The following is a 21,055-nucleotide window of genomic DNA, read 5'->3' on the forward strand; positions in this document are numbered from 1 at the left end:
TCCATTCTTATTTTTTATTCTTGTTTCTTGTACATATTGTATATTATCCATCTTTTCCTTCAGTCTACTCCTATTTTTCTAAGAATTTTGGACATCTTCCACCATTTTACCAAGGCAAATAATTTTTCTAGATCGACGGATCCTATGAACGTGTCTTGATTTTTCTTAATTCTTGCTTCTACAATATGGCACATCAGAACTGCCTCTCTGGTGCTTTTACCTTTTGTAAAACCAAACTGATCATTATCTAACAGATTACGAATTTTCTTTTCCATTCATTGTCAGCAACTTGGATGTATGAGCCATTAATCTGATTGTGCGATAGTTCTCGCACTTACCTGCCCTTGCTATCTTTGGGAATGTATGGCTGATATTTTTCAGAAAGTCTGATGATACGTCTCCAGATTTGTAGGTTCTACAAACCGACTTCAAAAGACATTTGGTTACCACTTGCCCCCAATGATTGTAGAAATTAAGAAGATATGTTATCTGTGCCACTATGTTATTTGACTGCAAGTATTCCAAAGCTCTGTTTGACTCCAATGCTAATACTGGATTTCCTATAGCTTACATATTAATAGCAGTTTCTTCTTGTATCACATTGTCAATCAGTTCCTCTGCTTTTTAGGGGCCCTCGATGTACTCTTTCTTCCTATGTGCTTTCTCCTGTGCACTTAATGATGGGCTTCTCTTGTACCGTTTATTGTGTTGCCTTTACTTTTAATGGTACTGAAGACCGTTTTGACTCTGTATATGCTGATCACTTCTTCTGATGACTATTTACTTTTAGATTTCTTCAGATTTTCTCTGCAGTGATTTTGCTTCAGTTTCCCTGCACTTACTATTGATTTTATTTCTAAGTGATTTATATTGCTGTGTTACTATCTATTTCGGAACATTTTTGAACTACTTTCTCTCATTGATCAGTTGAAGTATTTCTTCTGTTGCCCAAGTTTTCTTCACTGCTACCTATCTTCTATCAGTATTTGTCTGCTCAGCTTCTATTTCTGTCATTGCCTTCTTCAGGCATGTCAATTCCTCTTCAGCTGAACTGCCTAGTGTGGGTTATTCATTATTCCTGTACTAGAGCCGTAGAGAACTTCAAATGTACATCATCATTCCTCAGGACTTCGGTATCCCACTTCTTTCCACATTCATTCTTCCTTATGACTCTCTTTGAACTTCAGCCTACTCTTCATCATATCTAAATTGTGATCTGAGTCAACATCTGCTACTGTTTACATCATAAAATCCACTGTATGTTTTTGGAGTCTCTGTCTGACCGTGATGTAATACAGCTGGAATCTTCTTGTATCTCCATGCGTTTTCCAATTTATCCCCTCCTCTTGTGATTTTTATACAGTGTATTCATTAAAACCAGCAGCTATTTACAGTATAACCCCACTTTTACATTCCCGGTATCAACATTTTCCAGCCATTTACAACATTTTTTATCATTCCTATCAAATTTCCTATGTCCACAATGTTAATTTGCACCCGATTTTGTGTCAACATATCTTTATTTTTCCTGCAATTTACACATTATGCAAAAATTTTTGTGGAGAGAAATTGACGCTGGCTGTCCAGTAGTGTTTACAAATAACGTGGTTAAGTTTCTTGACACCAGGGCACTCTACTTAGCGGATTTGAACTGGTAAACATGTATGAATTGGAACAATTCGTGCCGTATCTCCTGCCACTGCCAAGCTCTACGTGGCATGGGCCATGGTGGTTGATGGGAGTGACTAGGTTCGTACAAATAAAAATATCATGACCAATCACGACCGTTTCCAAACTGCCTCTACTGCACAAACACAGTTTCATGATTGTTGTGACCATCGTGACACCTTTACTGAACGATATTTAGCGTGTTTTGGCGTTTGGCTACATGTAGCTCTAGTTGAAACAGTCATTTACTTTGTGTTGCTGAAATGTTTTTAGTTTAAACATAGCACTGGTTACTTTTTTTTTTTTCAAAACGAGCGGGTTTTATTAGAATATAAATATTAGATAATAAACAAGTCCCTGAGAAGTCTTTTGTGCCTGTTATTTACATATATCATACAAAAGGTCGAAAATGCAATGGGGTCTCCTATACACAACTTTTACAGCTTAAAACATTATTTCCCACATTTTACATTTTCCCTCATTTTACACCATTTTTTTGAAGTCATTGAAAAGTGAAAAAGTGGGATTTCACTGTATTACAGAACTCAATCAGTCTTTCTTCTCTGTCATTCTTACTACCAGACCCTTATCCTCTCATAACTCTGTCTTCTGTTATTTCTCCTACTACCCCATTACAATCCCCCATGATTATTTAATTACCATCTACTTTTACACACTGAATTACCTGTTCAATATCTTCATATACTTTCTCTCTCTCTTCGTCTGCTGCTTGTGATGCCGGCACGTGTACCTAAACTATTGTTGGCAGTGGTGGCATGCTGTTGATTCTGATGAGAAAATACCTATTGCTGAACTAATCACAGTAAAATACTCTCTGCATTACCTTCAGATTCATGCTCTTGGGCAAGTGGCTACTTTTACTCATTCCATTATTATTCTCTCCCTCCCTCCCTCCCTCCCTCACCCCCCCCCTAATCTCACCCCCTCCCTCCCCTATGTTTTGATGGACTCTCTAAACATGCTGCAGAAGGATGAGTAGTAGTTCTAAAAATAGGATACACTCTTTCAGTTACATGTTCAGCTGTAGCAAATTATTTTTCACGCACTTTTCTCCTTTGACATTTCACAGTCTTCAGAAATCAAATTGTGAATGACTGGTAACACACAAAGTTTGCTTCTCTCTCCTCTGTATAACTGCATTACATTGAAGTATTTCAGTTAAAATGCTGTTTAGACAGTTTTCTAAAAAAGCATGAGACTGTATGGAATATATTACATAATAGTGGGAGAAAATAGTAAAACCAAGTTGACATTCCCAATGTAATTGTGCAAAAAATCCGTAAAAAGCATCCCATATTGAATGAGTTAACTCATAGGGGATGTGAGGGGAAGTATGTCGCTTAGTGGACTAACATGCTAGGCGTATCAAAAGACCTAGACCTTACCTTCTTTCTTCTGCCTTGTAGTTTTGTCACATGTAAGTATGAAAAACAATTGAGTCAACATTAAGAATCCAAACGGAATTCAACAATTAAAAACAAAGGGTGAATGGATAGATGTAAAGTGTTTGTTTTAGGGGCCTTTCCTTCTACAATTTATCAACGTTTTTCTCATAATATAAATATAAAAAGTGACTTAGAAGTAATTACCATACTTATCAGTTGAACAGCTCTTCATTCTAAGATCTTTTAAATTATGTTTTGGTTTTGAATAACATTTTGTCATACTTTGTGGACACTGAAAGCTAATCAGTTTCTTGCCATCACATTACTTTTTTTGAAATGAAGACAATAATTTATGCTTTCACACACATTTTTAATCCATATGTTGTCAGCCATATTGCTTCTTACAAATTGGTTCAGATCTGTCAATAATTTACAAGAAACAATGGAAAAATAAACCAATAATTGACACAGTCAGGATTCAGCTGCTTAATGAAGAACTTTTTTTTTTCCATCAAGCCATTTCACCATAACCTTCTCTAGATGTGCTGTCTCTTTTCAGAGACCAACAATAGTCTGCCATCATATTAATGGTCCAAACTCCATAATATCTTTTTCCATTGTCCTTTGGTGAAAATGTTCATCATGTTCCTCGCTGTAAACTTCAAGCTTGTGAGGGAAATATTCTGTATGAGAAAGTGAAAATTCCAATTTTACATTCATGTTGCATCCATGAATTTTCGAGTTTTCTAGCAGTTCCTGAAACAATCTTTGTACAGGGGACACATGTGCCTACCCAGAAAGTTTTCAGTAATATTTGTCAAACAAGTCCATGCTTGTTTCTCATCTTGAGTGATTGCATTCACAAATTGTGGCTCATACATTAACTTTTCTTATCTGCAATCCAGTAAATACTTCAACTGCAAGCTCTTCCTAACTCGCCATTGTAAATGTTGTGCAGATATCTGAATCCATTACCATACTTATCAGTACACACACAAACTGGGACATAATACCTAATTTAATGTGCAGTGGAGCGAGCAATATTTTGGAGTGTTCCACAAACAACTCTTGTTTGATGTTCATGGAACCAGCAAACGGAGGCAAAGAGGATATAAGAAGCAGACTAGCACAGGCAAAGAGAGCACTTTTCACCAAAATAAATCTACTAGTCTAAAAATTAGCCTTAATTGGTTTATAGAAGCATAGTGAATATTAAATTAAGTTCTACACAAATTGGTGACGAGGAGAATATGTGGATTATGAGAAGGGACAGAATGATGGAACATGTTTCCAGACAAAAAGGACTATTTTCTATGGTACTAGAGGGAGTAATAGGGAGCACTAACTTATGGGAATATATCCAACAAATAATTGAAGCTGTTTATGGTGCCCTTGCTTCAGTCTTTTATCTTCTTTTTTACATTATTGGGTTTGGGTCTCTGTCCATTCTTTTTATCAGGACCATACTCCCAGGCTCTATTCTTTTTCTTTTTTTCGTCCAACATTTTATGCCAGTTTCAATTTTGCATTGCACACTGTGTTCTGTTGAACCCTTTGCCCTGGAGTTTCTTGATACTTTTATGTAATTTTCTGCTTTGAGATACCCATACTGCAAGTTTACTTGTTTAAGAAAAGCTTGTTGAATTCAGAAGTGAGCAATAATTATAATAATCTACATTCTTTTCTGTAGGTTGGGGAAAAATCATTTTTTCCCGTAATTATTGTAACTGACATTATGATAATTAAAATCACTTAGGAACTATTGCTTTCATTTCTGGATAGCAATAAAAATTTATTACCTTGTTTCAGACTAGCTTATTTTTCATATATTTTGTTGGTGGCACTTATATTTTTATTTATATTTTGTGTAGAAGAAACAGAGCCACTTGGTTTACAAGGAGTGAGCCGTTCTTCTCCACCAATGATTAGAGCACCTGCAGCAGAAAATAAGGAAAATGGAGTTCATCAAGTTGTAAGTAAATTTAAAGAGCTATCAAATTAAATGTATTAAGATGTTTGTTTTATTTCTGTATCTGTGTTTCTACAGGGTGTCTCAAAGAAAGTTAATATTTGAAGAGCTTTCTGCGCATACACAGCAAGTAGGAGGACATCGGGGGGGGGGGTTACATTCATTGCTTGCTTGACCTTTTGGAATTCATTCGATATGGTGCGCTTCTCAGGAATGGACCACACATTGTGTATGCGAGAATTTTACAAAAATGGTCATTCAGCGACTGTAGCACGGACGAAATTTTGCAGTGATCGTGGATTGCATAATGTAGATGACGCTTGAAGTCTTCCCCTTATCTGGAAATGGATCAGAATGTGTGAGGAGAGCAGTTCAACACTGGCAAAACCGAAATCTAGGCAACCAAGGTCATCAAGAATGGGCGAACTTGTGGAGAGAATAAATTCGTCTGTTCGTGACAATCCTAACCTCTCCATGCTTAAGCATGCAAATTTATTAGACATGCGTAGATTGTAACTGCACTAAATTGTGCAAAAAGACCATAAACTGTACCGGTACAAAATCCAATTGGTGCAAGAATTAAAGCCTCAGGATAACAGACATAGGCTGCAGTTCATTAATGATGTGACTGAGTGCTCTTCATTTGACATCATCTTGTTTTCTGATGAGGCTAATTTCCACCTGAACAGTCACATCAGTAAGGAAAATTGTCTCAAGTGGAATGCAACGAATCTGAATCATAAAGGTGAGGTTACTGTAAAGGCTATGATGTTGGCTCAAGGAATAATTGGCGTATGCTTTTTTGAGGATGAGAGTGGTCTTGTAATTACAGTGAATTCAAAATGTTATGTGGAAATTTTAAATAATGAATTCTTGGTGTCTGAAGTGCAAAACTTTCCTGGTTATAACCAAAGAACACGGTTTCAGCTAGACAGCCACAGCACACATGTCCAATGCATCTGTACTGTGAGTTTGTGAAATTTTCCCTGGCAAATTTATCCCCACGCAAACCACATTTGAGCCCCATGGATATTTTAGTGTGTGTCTATAATCAGACTTCACTGGAACAATTGAAAGTAAATATCCATAGCAAAGTGGCAGCCATCCCAGTGTTTTGTTCATCATTTAAATGAGTGCTGTAGGCGTGCTGAATTGCATTTAAAAGTTATTTTTAAGAAGAAACTCCTAAACTGTATATTTCAAAAACACGTAAAAGATTGTATCGATAGATGTCACACTCTATTTTATTGTGACACATCAAATATAATCTGAACAGTTTTATGCACACTTTCTTAAAGTCATTTTCTTAAAGTCATTTTCTAAAGCAATGTGGTCATCTTAAGAGGACAAGAATAGAATTTCTTTACCTGGTAATGAAAGACTGTTTTTAAGTAATAATTTTTTTGCTAAAAAAAAGTCCCCTTTTAGGTCAGTGAATTTCATTCATTGTTTTTCCAGGGAGTGTTGTAGCCTCAAAGTTCTGTTCTGGAAGTTTCCAAAATCCCCACAAATTGCTATGATAACCTCTTCTTGGGTTCAAAAAGTTTTCCACTCATAAATTTCCATATATGGGGAAATTAGCGAAAATCAGAGGGTGCCACCTCTACTGAAGCATGTCAAGGTTTCACCAATTTATACTTCAAAAGTCAGTTTTGCCACTGCAAACAAGTTCTGCAGGCAGATCAAGACCTTTATTGTTTTATCCTTTGCGGGTAGTGACTATTAAGAAAAATTCCTTTTGTATTCCAGAAAGTATCTAACAGATGAAAATGACTTCAGTTTGTACGATGTGTGGTCACTGCCTGCCACCCAGTCTTTTGTTATTTTGTATCTGTCATGTGAAAAGGTAGACCCTTAACAAATTAGCAAACAAAATCAGTTGGATACTTTTTTATATACAAAGAAATTAATTTTGCTTTTGTTTTGCATTTTGTCAGAAATAAAAAAAATTACTTTTAAAAGCCATCTGATCAAAACAATTCAGTTTTACTTATATGAATCCCATCTCTGTATCAAGCAAAAATTTTTCTCATTAATGTTATACATATAGCAAGGAGTACCACGTATCCTGTATACAATCAGGCTGCAAATCAAGGGGAAGAATATCCCACACATTAAAATGATGAATTGGATCTAATGACAAGTTTGTTTGCATAGCCATCCTCTGCAGCAAGCACAGAAATACTTGTTTTGTAAATAAAACAGTCTTCTCTTACTGCAACTTAATTTATTTTACCCAGACACGTTTCGCCTTTTCTTGCTCTAAGGCATCATTAGTGGGATCTATATCGATACAGTTTTGTTATTTTTAGATTATCAAATAGTACACGTCACAATTTTTTATGTAAATAAGCAATTACGTACGGTTTGCTGTGATCTGCGTTTCCTCTCATCTGGTCTGGAGGTTGCTCTTCCACTTTATTATAGACACATAAGCACTATTTTATATTCCGAACTTTTTCACACTGTTCACCATGTTTCTTCTTCTTTTTTGTGGTGTACTATTATTCTTCTGCCACTCAATATAGCTCTTTCTTCAGACACTGTGCTTTAAACAATGTAAATATTGTAACTTCATTATCTGTTTCCTCCACTTTGGTTTGTTTACATATGAGTGGCCAACCTAACGAAGCATATGTTCAAAACCAACTTTTATTCATGATGTTTACGGTGTGTGTGGGTGGGTTTTTTTTTTTTTTTTTTTTTTTTTTTTTTTTTTTTTTTTTTTTTTTTTTTTTTTTGGGGGGGGGGGCGTTGAGTTGTAGAGTGTTGAATATGAATGTTAGAAAGTGGTTGAAAGCTTTGGTGACAGGGGATTTGACTTTTAATTTCAGTGTTCTATGGAGGGGTTGACGGATAATTGAGTGTAAAGATGTTCTGTGGTATTATTATATTAATCCTCTTTGGGAGTGTTATTCTGTTGCTGTATCTATTAGTGTAAACAATGAATTGTTTGGCATGTGTACTTGATCATTCAACAGGGTCTTCTCCATGTGATAATTTTCATGCAAGGTTAGGAGGTGGTTTTTATTGTTGATTCTAATTATTTTCATGTCTTCTCTCGTGGTTGGTATGTGGTTATGTTCTCTTAGGTGTTCTGCAAATCTGGAATAGTTTGTCCCATATTTCCAGGATTTCATGTGATCTTTGTATCTGACATCAAATGTTCTACCTGTTTGTCCTATGTATCTGCCTTCACAAGCATTACACTGTAGTTGATATATACCTGCCTTATGGTATATGTCCCCGTTTTTGTCAGTTTTTGGGTGTATTTTTGTATAGAATTGTCTGTTGCAAGTGCTGTGTTTATTCCCTGTCTTTTGAAAATGTGTACCATCTTGTGTTTTCTTTCATCTTTTTCTGATTATTCTGTGTAGTTGTTATGAAACTGTGTGTTTGTGTTTGGTTCTGTTGTGTTGTTGTCTGTATTTCGGTGCTTTCTGCTTTTATTTTACTTTTAATTTTCTTGTTTAGCTGTGTGAATATGTTACTGTTGTAGCCATTGTTTTGTGCTATCTGCATTGTTATGTCCAGTTCTTTTTCGTAGTTTTCTTTGTGGAGTGGCACTGTGCTGAGTCTGTGGAGCATGTGTCAAAGTGCTGCTTGCTTTTGTGAGTGTGGATGGTTTGAGGAATGATAATGTCCATTGCTGTGGGTTTACAGTAAATTTCAAACATATGTTTATTGTTTTGTTTTTTGATTGTTATATCCAGAAAGTTAAGCTAATGACTTGTTTGGTGCTACTCTCGAACAATGAAGAGGATGCTTGTTTCCTTGCGTGTTGGATCACATTTGTATATGATAAAAGGAGTTGGTTGAACCTGTTGATACTATACATAAGCTTTGACACTAGACACAATGGGTTTGTGGCATGTGGTGTCATAGTATGCAGATCAAAATTGTTGTGGATTCTGAAAAGGATATTGTAGTTGATAGATGATGTTGGAATAGGGCATATTATTTGGAGTAACACTATCTGCCGATAAGCCCCTATGTTCAGAAAAATTGTAGGGAATGTGATTAATTTGGGCTTAGAGGTTGTGTTGATATATTTTCTGTTTTGTTTTCAATTTACAATGAATCATTTTGTCAAGCTGAATAGTTGGTGTACAATTTCATTTTTGGAAACATATGGTGTGCTAGGTGACTTGCAGTCATTGTGTTGCCCAGTAGTATGGTGGTAGTCCTGTCTTGTGCAACAGATGAATTTATGTGACAGTCCATTTGTAGCAGAATGTGATTTGAGAAATCGAGACATGATATTGTTTTTTTGACACGGCATCTTTTTTATAGAGGCTTAATTATCATTGTTCTGTGATTGTCATTGTAAATCTTTTCTGTAAATATATACAGTTTTTGTAATGTTTTAAATATAAAACTTATAAATATATACAGTTTTGACTTTTTAAATGGTGGCAGTTTATCTCAGATAAGTTTTGGTTTTGATTCAATGTTGAGGCTGGATTACTCATTTTATTCCTTAGTTCAGTTTGGCTATGTAGAGTAATTAAAAATATTATACCAAAAAATATTATACCAATTCACGCGACATGTTAGTGGTACTTTTTGTTTTTGTGGTGTTGACTGATCTGTTTCTGTGGGGTGTCGTTTAGTTCAGTTTTGCTATCCAGATCAAGGGAACGTGTCATTTTTTCATTTTTGTTTGATTTTCGCAGATGGCTTTATTTACTTAGCCCCCTCCTACAAAACTCAAGTTCACGCAGCAGTCTCATTTGATATATTTTTTCCTACTGTTGAATAATTTTGTTATTAGTAACAGATATTTTTTCTCACATGTTTATTATGTTAATATATTTCCGTCATCACGGTCATCATACTGAATTTTGATGATCTGTTTACGTCTGCCGAATTTGGATTAGCTGTGTGTTGGCATGTTGATGATGTAATGGATCAACGGAAATAGATGATACTGGTGAGTTCAGTAACATATAAGTACTTGTGAGAAATCACCTCTCTGCAAACTGTGTTCGCCAGAGGCAACCACTGAGAGCTTCTGGCATTAACAATCAAGTCAGTTATGTTTGGAAAGTAGCAGTAACGTATCATGACTCCTGCCTGAATGTTGCTTTCATTTCTAATGACTACTCTTGTCCTAGAACTAGTGAATTCCACCTGATAAGTTGCTGTATACAAATTGCTTGTGAAGATGAAACAAGGCATAATCTTTGTAATTTTATCATTTATTATATTATGTGTTTGCTTAGTTGGCTTCAATATGTTACACAGATGCTCAATAAACTATAATGACAGTTACTATAAAGAGCCTTTATTGTATCACAAGGAAGACTGCTGGAGACACAAATAGTCCACAAATTAATGGGAGAAATTACTGCTACATACAATACAGATATTTCCGAAGGACAACAATGACCACAGTCTGGCCAGTGTTTTCTACTTCAGAGGAAGACCTTTTTGCTGAAAGCTTAAGTGTATAACAGTCTTTTTGTTGATCCTGTCTGCGACTCAGTGTCTCCTCTTTATGGTGACTTTCCTTAACATAATATTGGGCCAAAACAGATAATTCTAAATCTTTAACCACACCACTCCCAGTAGGAGGTATGTATGGCTAGTGGGTAACAGAACCTAATTGAATGAGAGAACATGGGAAGGCTATGCATCCTGAATACACTTTCATCAAAGTAATTGGTCATGATTGCTTCAGTATGTATTTGTAATTGTGAATTGGGGATCTTCGGTAAAGTATACCCATATACATCCTTAGACAACTAGAGGGTATTATAAATTAATTCTAACCATGAGGCCAAATCATGTAAAGACATGCTGATTAAGTATCTGGTTAAGCTACAAAAAGAATGAGTGAATGAAGGTATTACTGAAATGCTGAACTCAGTGAGGAAAGTAAACAGCAACTTCAATAAAACAAACCCCTGTAGGTTGACATTTAATTCATTCACACATTTAATTCTTTAAATCTGATCACAAAGGAGAGCTGTCAGGTATGTGTAACAAGCCAAGCCTACATCCAAATGAAACTCTTTAAGGCTGACTTTATTCAGTTATAGTAGCTTCAATTTCTACAAGTGCCAAAATACGGTGACATTACACTTGCATATAATAGTGGTGCTGCCTGCAGAAAATAACGACCAGGCAGCTCATAAGTCAGGCTTAGATTGCAATTTCCCATTATCAAGTTTTAACTGTATTGTCAGACATATATTTTGAAGTAATGTGTGTCAAGTCTGTGCCAAATGAAAGAAAATAGAATAAATTAAAGATGCAAAATATGTGCTGTATTCTGTGTCCAATATTACTTAAAACCATGCAGTCTTTATTATTTGTAGTGTTTACATTAGCTTTGCAGTGCTGAAACTGAAGATTCAGTAAATCAACATCAGAAAATACATTAACTATCACTTGCTTTTATTATTGTATGTACCAAACTGTGCTCTCCAGTTTGCCTTGCACTGTCAGGGAAACAATTGTGACGACTTCCTTTTTTTACTATTGTTATGGCTGCCTCCTGAAAGCAAGGACTTCCATGGAGTCATTAGTCCGTTTATTCCAGGACATCTTCTACTCCTCCACAACATGGAGAAGCTGTGGTGGAAGAATCAAGCAAACTGCATTGGAGTGTGTAAAGTATCAAGGACACAAACTCTATCATGTGTCGTAATCCCAAAAGAACCACTACATCCTTCTAATCCACTTCCCATAGCCTTGTAGTCCCCGTCAAAGTGCAAAAAGAAACAGAAAAAATCTCACTAGGATATAAATAACATACTACAAGAAAACTTGAATGACATTAGAGCTCATTTGCAGATCAATGGGATGTACCCTCTGCTATGCTCTTCATAGTGGTTTGTGCAGCGTATAGATGTGGATGAAATCTAGATTTGTTTGCTATATTTAATGAGGTTTACTTGCAGTTACATGGTGGCAATCTAAATTTGATAAAAATAAAGTCCATTGTTTCAACTTTTCTTGCCAGAATTAAACTAATGAAGGAAAACAATGGACAGTGTGAATTTGCCCAGTTTCCTAATGTGTCACAAAACTGCCGGGAAGACGACATTTCAACATAAGTTCAGTATTTAAACTTCCTTCACATGGACTTTAAAAATAGATTTGAGGATGCTTTGACTGTGGAAATATAAGACAGTGAATGATCAGTTCATATAGTGGTATTGAAGACATGGATCTCACATTACGAGAAGAACTGACCAGAATAATTGCTAACAGAGAACTTAAGGTACACTTTCGAAAGGGGATCAGCAATTCTGGCTTCATAGAAATTACCTGTTATGCAATACTAAGGACTGTCACAAGAAAGCTATTCCATCTTCACACTTAATGGAAAGAAGTCTCAGTATGGTTGCCAAATTTTATTTTATTTATTTAAGGGACTGTGAAAGGGGGGGGGGGGGGGGGATAGAAAATCTCTGGCAAGGAGATTTAATATTAAAACTAACTAAATTCAAACCAAATGCTGAAAATTTGCTAATAAAGCATTGGCTCATCTCTCCCATTAAGAGTACTTCTGTATTGATTTTACAAGAGTGGCATTTTGTGTACTTTAAAGTAATAAGTGTATAAAACTTAATATGTTTCTTTAAAAGATTTTCACACTACACTTTTACAGTTAAACCTATCGAAGTGAGGAGTTCTTCATCTCCTGACAAAAACATGTTTTAAGTTGGTTAATTAGTAAAAATTCAATATAGGAAAAACAGAAAAAGTTGGCTTGTTATCTTCAAGTCAAAAGAGTTTGGGAACCTCTGTACTAGATTAAGAATGAATCATGATTCAACTGCCTGGCATCTGACAACTTTCACTAGAATATGAAGATCACTGTATTTTCATAACAAAACCATTTAATACCAACTGAGAAGCCGGAATGGAGAATGATTTCTGTTCTGGTGGTGAAGAAGTCTATGAACTCCTCATTGTGAAGCCTATTACCACACTACCTGTGCACATGTTACTGGTTGTGTGGCAGGGTCTGATCTATGATAGCTTGTTGCAACAACTTAACCATAAACCCAAAGAATTGTGTATTTTTATTAAACTGTGAAGCAAGGACCTATATCCTAACTTGTGGAAGGAATTAGGATTCCACTCATCCTTTTAAGTAAGTGTGTTAGCAGTGCCTTTCCCAGTTTTGTAAAAAAGACTTTAGATTGGATGATTAACTCCACCTAATTCAGCCTCTACAGTCAAGAAATCTTAAAACACTTCCAGTTTGAAAGTTGCCATTCTATCCTACATAATCTAGCCCTGGTAGAGGCAACCACATAAGCAGCATAGCTCTTGCAGTATATAAAGTGCATATGACAATGTCTGGAGACCCAAAATAGCTGTTATATAAATGATGATTCCATGGTAACTTTTTATTTTCTTGGTAATGTAGAGCACTATTATATCTACATGGTCAGAAGTATACTGTCAGATAAATTCTATGAAGTTAAAGGTGTTACACAGGGAATGTTTAAAGTGCAGCTTTATTTGCAATAATAAGAATGGCATTCCATTCAACATTATAGTCTTTGAACTATTGCCTGTTTGTAGACCACTTCACTTTCTGTTCTACTGCCAGCATCACATTGTTGTTGTATTAACTACATCCCATGCTCAAGTGCTAGAAGAAGTGGCTTCAAAACAAGTTTTATTTCCCATAATGAAACTTTTTACTCTATAATGGAGCATGGACTGTTTCGAAATTTTTTACCAGATTAAAACTGCTGGAACAGCGGTATACAAATTCGCAATCTTACCTATCGTGAAAAATACTCTTAAGAGTGATTGAGTCACAACTCATGACCCATCTTTACTTCTGCTGACACTTCTTCCAGGAGAGAGGTACTGGCAGAAGTAAAGCTGTGAGGGCAAGTTATGAGTCCTTCTTGGGTAGCCTGGTTGATACAAGCATTGTCCATGAAAGCAAGGTTCTGGGTTTGAGTTTGTAGCAGTTATCCCTTCTAACTAGAACTGAAGCAAGAAGAAATATTCATGCCATAGCTCATAGCTGTGTTGGACATGCTAATCGTGTAAGTTGTAATTTGTGGAAAGTTGCATGTGAAGGGCTATGTTGAACAATCTGCAAGGGAAATTTTAGCAATTTTCACCTGATTGTTCCCTAGATCATCAGGAGCAAAATTCCTTACCTTTTTTATTCTAAAGCTGCCTCAATGTCCCTCTTCTGTATCAGGGATGGCTCCTAATGCGCGATCAGTAGAGAGGATTTTGGAATGGCTTTTGGGAATATGCTACAATAAAGTTTCAAGCTTTGGAATGCCACACAGTTTATTAATTCAAACCAAAATGAGGCAAATGTGTTTTCACAATGGATCCCACCTGAGAACCAATCTGAATGCATTAATTGCAGTAACATTCACAGGTGTAATAATAACTTAATTGAGCACCATGATACAATCCAGCACACAATATCTGTTTCCACATAATCTTAATGACAGTACAGGACTACATATAAATATTTTCTAAAGTAAAGTTAAAAATTAACTCAATTGTAATTAAATGAAATATCCACTTGCAGAACACATTTTGCCTGCCTGACAATCTGTCATAGACTGAATAATATCATAATTCTGTCTTATCTGCCCACTTATGGCACTTTCATGATTGGTTGGTCAAATCCACCAGTCATTGTAATGTTAAACTATTTCTTTAATTAATTGCTGCAAGTAAATTTTGAATGATTGAAATTGTGATTAGGTATGTATCAGTGTGGATAAGGTCTACAGTATTGTTAGGATAGTGTATAAACATTTAAACATAAATATTACTACTAAATGTTATTCATTTTGCCACCAAACCTAACATATAATCCATTGCTATCTGTGGATGATTCAGCATGACACAGCTTATTCTTGTACACTTCTTATGCTCCCTGGCCACTTAGCATGACCACTTGTTACTTGTGGAGTGAGTAATCTCCCATTCCCACTTTCTTGCAAAGTTGCAGTGGCATAAGTTTTCAGAAACAGTATAATAAAACATGGACCACGGATAAGTACCATGTATCCCCAACCAAATGTTTTTAAACATTTTCTGTTTTTAACAAAAATGGCTTCTTTCTTTTTAATTTTCAGTCTCTAATCTTACTGAGGTTTTCCCATACTGTTACAATGAAAGTTCTATTTTGATTGAAGAAATTTCAAAATGTATTTATTATTAGGAATACTAAGGTGCTTTTCCTTACTGTCAGGAAAAATTAGAAACAACATGTGCTATTATGAATTTTGATGATGTGGCTCTTCTATTTTTTCTTTGATGATTATAATAAAAAAGATTTTAAAACAATAATATTACTTCATAGTTACATTGTACATTTTGGTGCATCTGCATAAGGCAATGATTCTATGTTGTGTCACTCACAAAATAGCTATGATACGACTTCAATTTGTGCATATTTTGTTCTAGGTGCAGAATTGGTCATTGATCCACAGGGTGGTCATCATATTCAGATGTGGCATCCCCTCGTTCTTCCTCCCTCATACAATAATAAATGAAACAAGGGCACACATTTGATATATACAACAGCTTTATCTTCCTGACAATAATAATGCTCTAATCATCCAAACAAATCAGTTCTGATATGTCATACATTATTTACTTTGTTAATCAGTAAGTGAATAGTCACTTTTCTTATTGATAAATCAAACATTGAACCCTACAACACTCTGTCAGATGCCAATTGGCGATAAGTCACCTGTTTTACTTTTGGTGGTCACTAGTTCATCCTTGACTGCAACAGCTGATGGCTCCCAGTGTCACAGGCCATTAACTCTCACCACAGTGAGTGCTGGGAAGCACTCAGCAGTTTTGACATTTCTTGTTTTTTGGCTTAACACAATGCATTCTGTCTTGACTTAACTCAATCAGTAAGACGTGCTTGGACAATGCCACACAGTATTAACAAAACATTACTTAATGTACATTAATTTTATAATAAACATCATATCAGTATTTTAATATCTAATTGTGTCTCAACTTTTCCTTTGACAAAAATGCCTAACTTCTCAGTGTGATGACAACAATTTTGGTTCTTTATACACAGTAATGTTTAATATCTACAGTGTCGTAGACTCCTTTCAACACCTTTGTTACAGGTGTCGCAAGTTCCATTGCATTAGCATATGCTACACATAAAATTTTAAATGGATGCTCACATATTTCATAAAATTAAGTAATTCCACTATTTATTTTTGATGAATTCACACTTCCTTTCTTCAGCACTTAGTTCTCCTATCTGAAATACCCATGTCATTCTCTGACAATTATTTTTATCTCTTGCCTCTTCTCAGTCTTTTCTTTTAACTTTTTCAAGTTCCAGTTTCCTGATATCATCTAGTGACGTCTGTGTCCTAAAGAGGAACATAATAGTTTGTCCGAAAATGTTTGACAGCTTCTCACCAAACATTTTTTCATGAGTTGGGAATGCTGTCATTGAATGCTGTAATTCATTCTTTATTTGTTCAAATTATTTGATGTATTTTCTCCAGCGTGAGTGTTTTTTGCACAGTAAGCACTAAACAACCTGTATTTCTCTCTCATTACCCTTCCTGCAGGATCTGACAATGGATGATACTTAGAAATATGTATTGGTGTTATGACTCTTGCCTTATTATTTCTTGCCACACCTTTGACACACACAATGGTCAAATATCACTAAAGACCCTTAGTAGCTTCCAAATATTTTTTAAGTTATACTTCCTCATAACAATCTCTGCGTCTTTACTTGTACTTAGAGGATATAGTTTTACATATTTTGACATGACATCCAATGCCACTAACACATACATTAACCACCCTTTTACTGTGGGCAGTGGCCCATATAGGTCTACTGCAACTATTTGTAAGACTGGGCTAGGAGTAATACTGTGCATAAGCCCTTTTGTCATTAGATTTGATCCTTTAGACTTTTTGCGTAATTCATATTTTCCAACACCTTTCTGACCCTTTTTTTTACGTGTTATTGAATATAGAGATATATTTCTATGGACCACAGTGACAATATTGAAGATGTACGTACTGTATGATGATTTTTGATGGCATGGAGCCACAATCAAGCATTACTTTTTAAAAGAATGAACTGCCATTTGATTGTGTACTATTTACTATATTTATCTTTTGTTCTATGCAGACTCCAGCTTTATGCCCTTTTCAAATAAAATACTAAAGGTTGTTAGATAATTATTAAGTCATATTTGTTAAGGCAGTCCACACTGATCATCTTTAAAATGGTATCATCATATTGTTCTCTCCACATAGCCTCTAGAGTCCTTTTCATGTAATTTTCAATTGGAGTATTTTTTGTAACTAATATCTTGGCTTTTTACCACTGTTGTCCATAAACACGGTCGCGTTGATACCTACTGGCAATCTAGAGAATGCATCTGCTGTGATATTTTCTTTTCCTGGCTGTTTTTACGCTTCAAAATTACATTCCTGTAATGTCAGTGCCCACCTGATTAGTCTACCATCAGTCCATTGGCAATCCTGTAGGAATGAAGCCCTTATGGTTCTTCTACCAATTAAGTAATTCCAGTTTTTTCGAAAGCCTAAATAATGGCTTAAGTCTCCTTTTTCATCACTTAGTGCTGTCATTCGCATTTATTTAATGTCCAGCTGGTGAAACCTGTTATCTGCTGTTCACTACTATTTGTGGCTCTACTATTTGAAACATCCATGCTACTACTGCATATTCTGTACTATCTGTTGTAGTACATATTTCTATATAATAGAGGGAAACATTCCACGTGGGAAAAATTATTTATAAAAACAAAGATGAGGTGACTTACCGAACGAAAGCGCTGGCAGGTCGATAGACACACAAACAAACACAAACATACACACAAAATTCAAGCTTTCGCAACAAACTGTTGCCTCATCAGGAAAGAGGGAAGGAGAGGTTAAATATGTCTGCTTGTGTCTGTATGTGTGGATGGATATGTGCGTGTGTGCGAGTGTATACCTGTCCTTTTTTCCCCCTAAGGTAAGTCTTTCCGCTCCCGGGATTGGAATGACTCCTTACCTTCTCCCTTAAAACCCACTTCCTTTTGTCTTCCCCTCTCCTTCCCTCTTTCCTGATGAGGCAACAGTTTGTTGCGAAAGCTTGAATTTTGTATGTATGTTTGTGTTTGTTTGTGTGTCTATCGACCTGCCAGCGCTTTTGTTTTTATAAGTAGTACATATTTCCTTTCACAAATCTAGGTGAGCTAGCACTATTGTCTTACATAATGTTTATTTTGTTTTATGGAATCCTGCATACATTGTTATTTTTTCTAGTCAAGCCTAAAATCTACCTGGACAGTCAGAGCCTGATTATTTACAAATTTCCTATAGGTTTGGCATAATAACATCTGCCAAAATGATGTGTCCCAAAAATTTAAATTTTTTTCATGCAAGTTTGGACTTCTTAATATTAATGTTGACATCATTGTCAGAGAATGCACTTAATACTTTATCTAACAATTCGTTATATTCTTTCCAGGTATTAGTTGGAATTAACACATCATCTATATAACATAACTCTTTGACAGAGTTACTCTCATAATGCACTATCTAACAATATAAAAATGCTGATACAGAGAAACTTAAACCAAGAGGTCACACTTTGAAATAGTTACATCAACCCTTGTAATGAATATGGGTGTATTTTCTGCATTCTTCTGCTAGTGGCACTTGCCAAAAACTACCTATCAAATTAATACTAGTCATAATTTGTACATTATTACATTTTTGAATGAATTACTCTAATATTGCTAGTCTGTCCATTCGTGGATTTTTAATTTTATTTATTGCACTTGCTTGTAACATTTTCCACACCAATCCAGCCTTTTGCATTGCCAGAACATTGACTACAGTACTTGCTTTGTGATCTCTCAATAATATTCCATTCCAATATTCTCTTTATTTCCTTGTCCACAGCCTCCTGTTTTGCCATGTATGTCATAAGGCCACAGTGCGAAAGGGCTATGTTCTTCTACCTCAAACTGATAGATGTAGTCCTTCCTAAGACCAGGTCTTGCAGAGAATACTTTTACATATCTCCACAACAAGCTTCTTAGTTGTTTTTCTCGCTATGTGTGGCACCTTGTATTTGAACACACCCTATCTTTAATTACTTCATCAGCATCTTCCTGGGATGCTGTAAAATTTAAATTTATCTGCACACCTCAAGCCCACAATTCTCCTCCATGTAATCACAAGAATTATTTTCTTGATCGTACGTGGTATAATTTGATTCATTCCTACAAGCTGCAATTATATTATATGTGTGTTCCATTGTTCCAGCACCATTTTCATTAGGGTAATAATTAACTTTATTTCACAATATTTTAATAGGATCCTATTCTGTTTGTTCTTTGGGATCACACATCCTACAAACGTTAATCCAATTTTGTCTTTGCCGGTATTTGTCCTTGCAACACCTTTCACAAAATCAGCAACAGCAGAGGTTTCCATTACCCAGTTCACTCCCAATATTTACTGCATGCATAATCCTGGAATTGTCATTGCATTGACGCTAAATCTTCTACCTTCAGTCTCCACTTTCAACATTGCTTGCTTTTTTATCATCTTACTTTTTACACTAATAGCTCCCTTGACTCTTAACCATTGTACTGGCAACAATGGAATATTCTGATCCATTGTTACTTTCATATAAACGTCTTCATTACTGATACAGTGTCACTTCCTGAATCCAAAATCAGTAGAGTTTCTATGCTACATATTTCTACCTTCAGTGTGGCCTAGTAGACTTCCTCAAGTATTAAAATCTATATTATAGCATCACATTTATCATATGCTAAGTAAGTAAATTGACTTATTCTAATTTAGTTCTCAAGTATACCGTATCAGAACCCTAACTAGCTTTCCTTATTTGGGCTGTACATTTCATTTCATTCATTTAGCTCCATTTTTTTCTTCTCCATTCCTTACTTCTCTTTGGTTACAGCCATAATTATTATGATAGCCACCGCATCTCCATCCACCCCTACATCTTTCAGTTAGTTCTCTAAAATTGACTCTTATGTTCATACCTTTCTCTTTCTTCCCTGCTACCTTGTCTTCATCCATTACCTCTCCATCCTTCTGTATGTTGATCGATGCCAGACAGAGAATGCAGCATATCCAAGAACGTGCAAAATAATGCCATTGTTGTCTTCTGGACTTCCTGTTAACTTATCTTAAAAACTTACAGGCTGTTTGATTAATATGATAGAAATTAGATCCCTCTTCTTCAATGGATCATCTAATATGAATTCCTTTCTCAGTAGCTCTGAAAGAAATCTTTTTAACTGTGACACTCATTATCAGAAAAACTTCTTCTGGTGTTTGACCAGTACTGACTCAAAGATTCTTTAATAATTTCGTCATATGTTTTACAAGAGGTTCCCATTCTCATCCACCATGAGAGAGCATCATCCTCTCTGTCTCATTGTATATAGTAAGTCCCTAAAATCAGTTTCCTTGGGAGTCTCAGCTCTAATCTCATCATCACTACCAGACAACCCTGATGATTCAACATCTTATTAACATCTTGTTCCCTATTTATCATGGTACCCTTCATTATAAGCTTTATGCAACGGAAGTAAAGTGTCATTCTTATTGCTATCTAAAGCGTTAATATTTTCCTCATTATTATCAACACTTCCTTGAGTGGCAGTCTCATCACTTATATTCTGAGTATTAGCACTCATCTTGCCATATTTATTGTAGCAGCAATCCACAAAATACATAAATCACAAATCCTAAAATGGTAATGTTAATTCTCACAAAATTATATTGAAAGTCTCTCTTGAACAATATTGTATCACTTATATTAGCTGCTATGGAGTTACCATGAGATTGAAGCCATGTACATCTAGTTGTCTAACCTGCCAGACCTCAACCAACTGCCGGTATTTTGCCTCTGCCAATTCCTGCACTTACAGCACTCGCACCGTCCACTGTGGATGCCTCTCTTACCGCTGGGTTGAAGCCGTGCATGCCAGAATGATTTGTCAGC

At 35.6% G+C, this 21,055-nt stretch overlaps 1 protein-coding gene across 2 annotated transcripts in view; it reads left to right on the forward strand.

Moving 5' to 3' along the window:
* Positions 1-21,055, forward strand: part of LOC126475092 (adenylate cyclase type 9) — a 194,015-nt gene that overhangs the window by 76,793 nt on the left and 96,167 nt on the right. For both annotated transcript variants that reach the window (XM_050102664.1, XM_050102665.1), the window contains exon 6: positions 4,946-5,046. In XM_050102664.1, the coding sequence (XP_049958621.1) occupies positions 4,946-5,046 (101 nt within the window). The remainder of the gene's footprint in view (positions 1-4,945; positions 5,047-21,055) is intronic.

Source organism: Schistocerca serialis, chromosome 4 (assembly GCF_023864345.2).
Source record: "Schistocerca serialis cubense isolate TAMUIC-IGC-003099 chromosome 4, iqSchSeri2.2, whole genome shotgun sequence".
Classification (NCBI taxonomy): Eukaryota; Metazoa; Arthropoda; class Insecta; order Orthoptera; family Acrididae; genus Schistocerca; species Schistocerca serialis.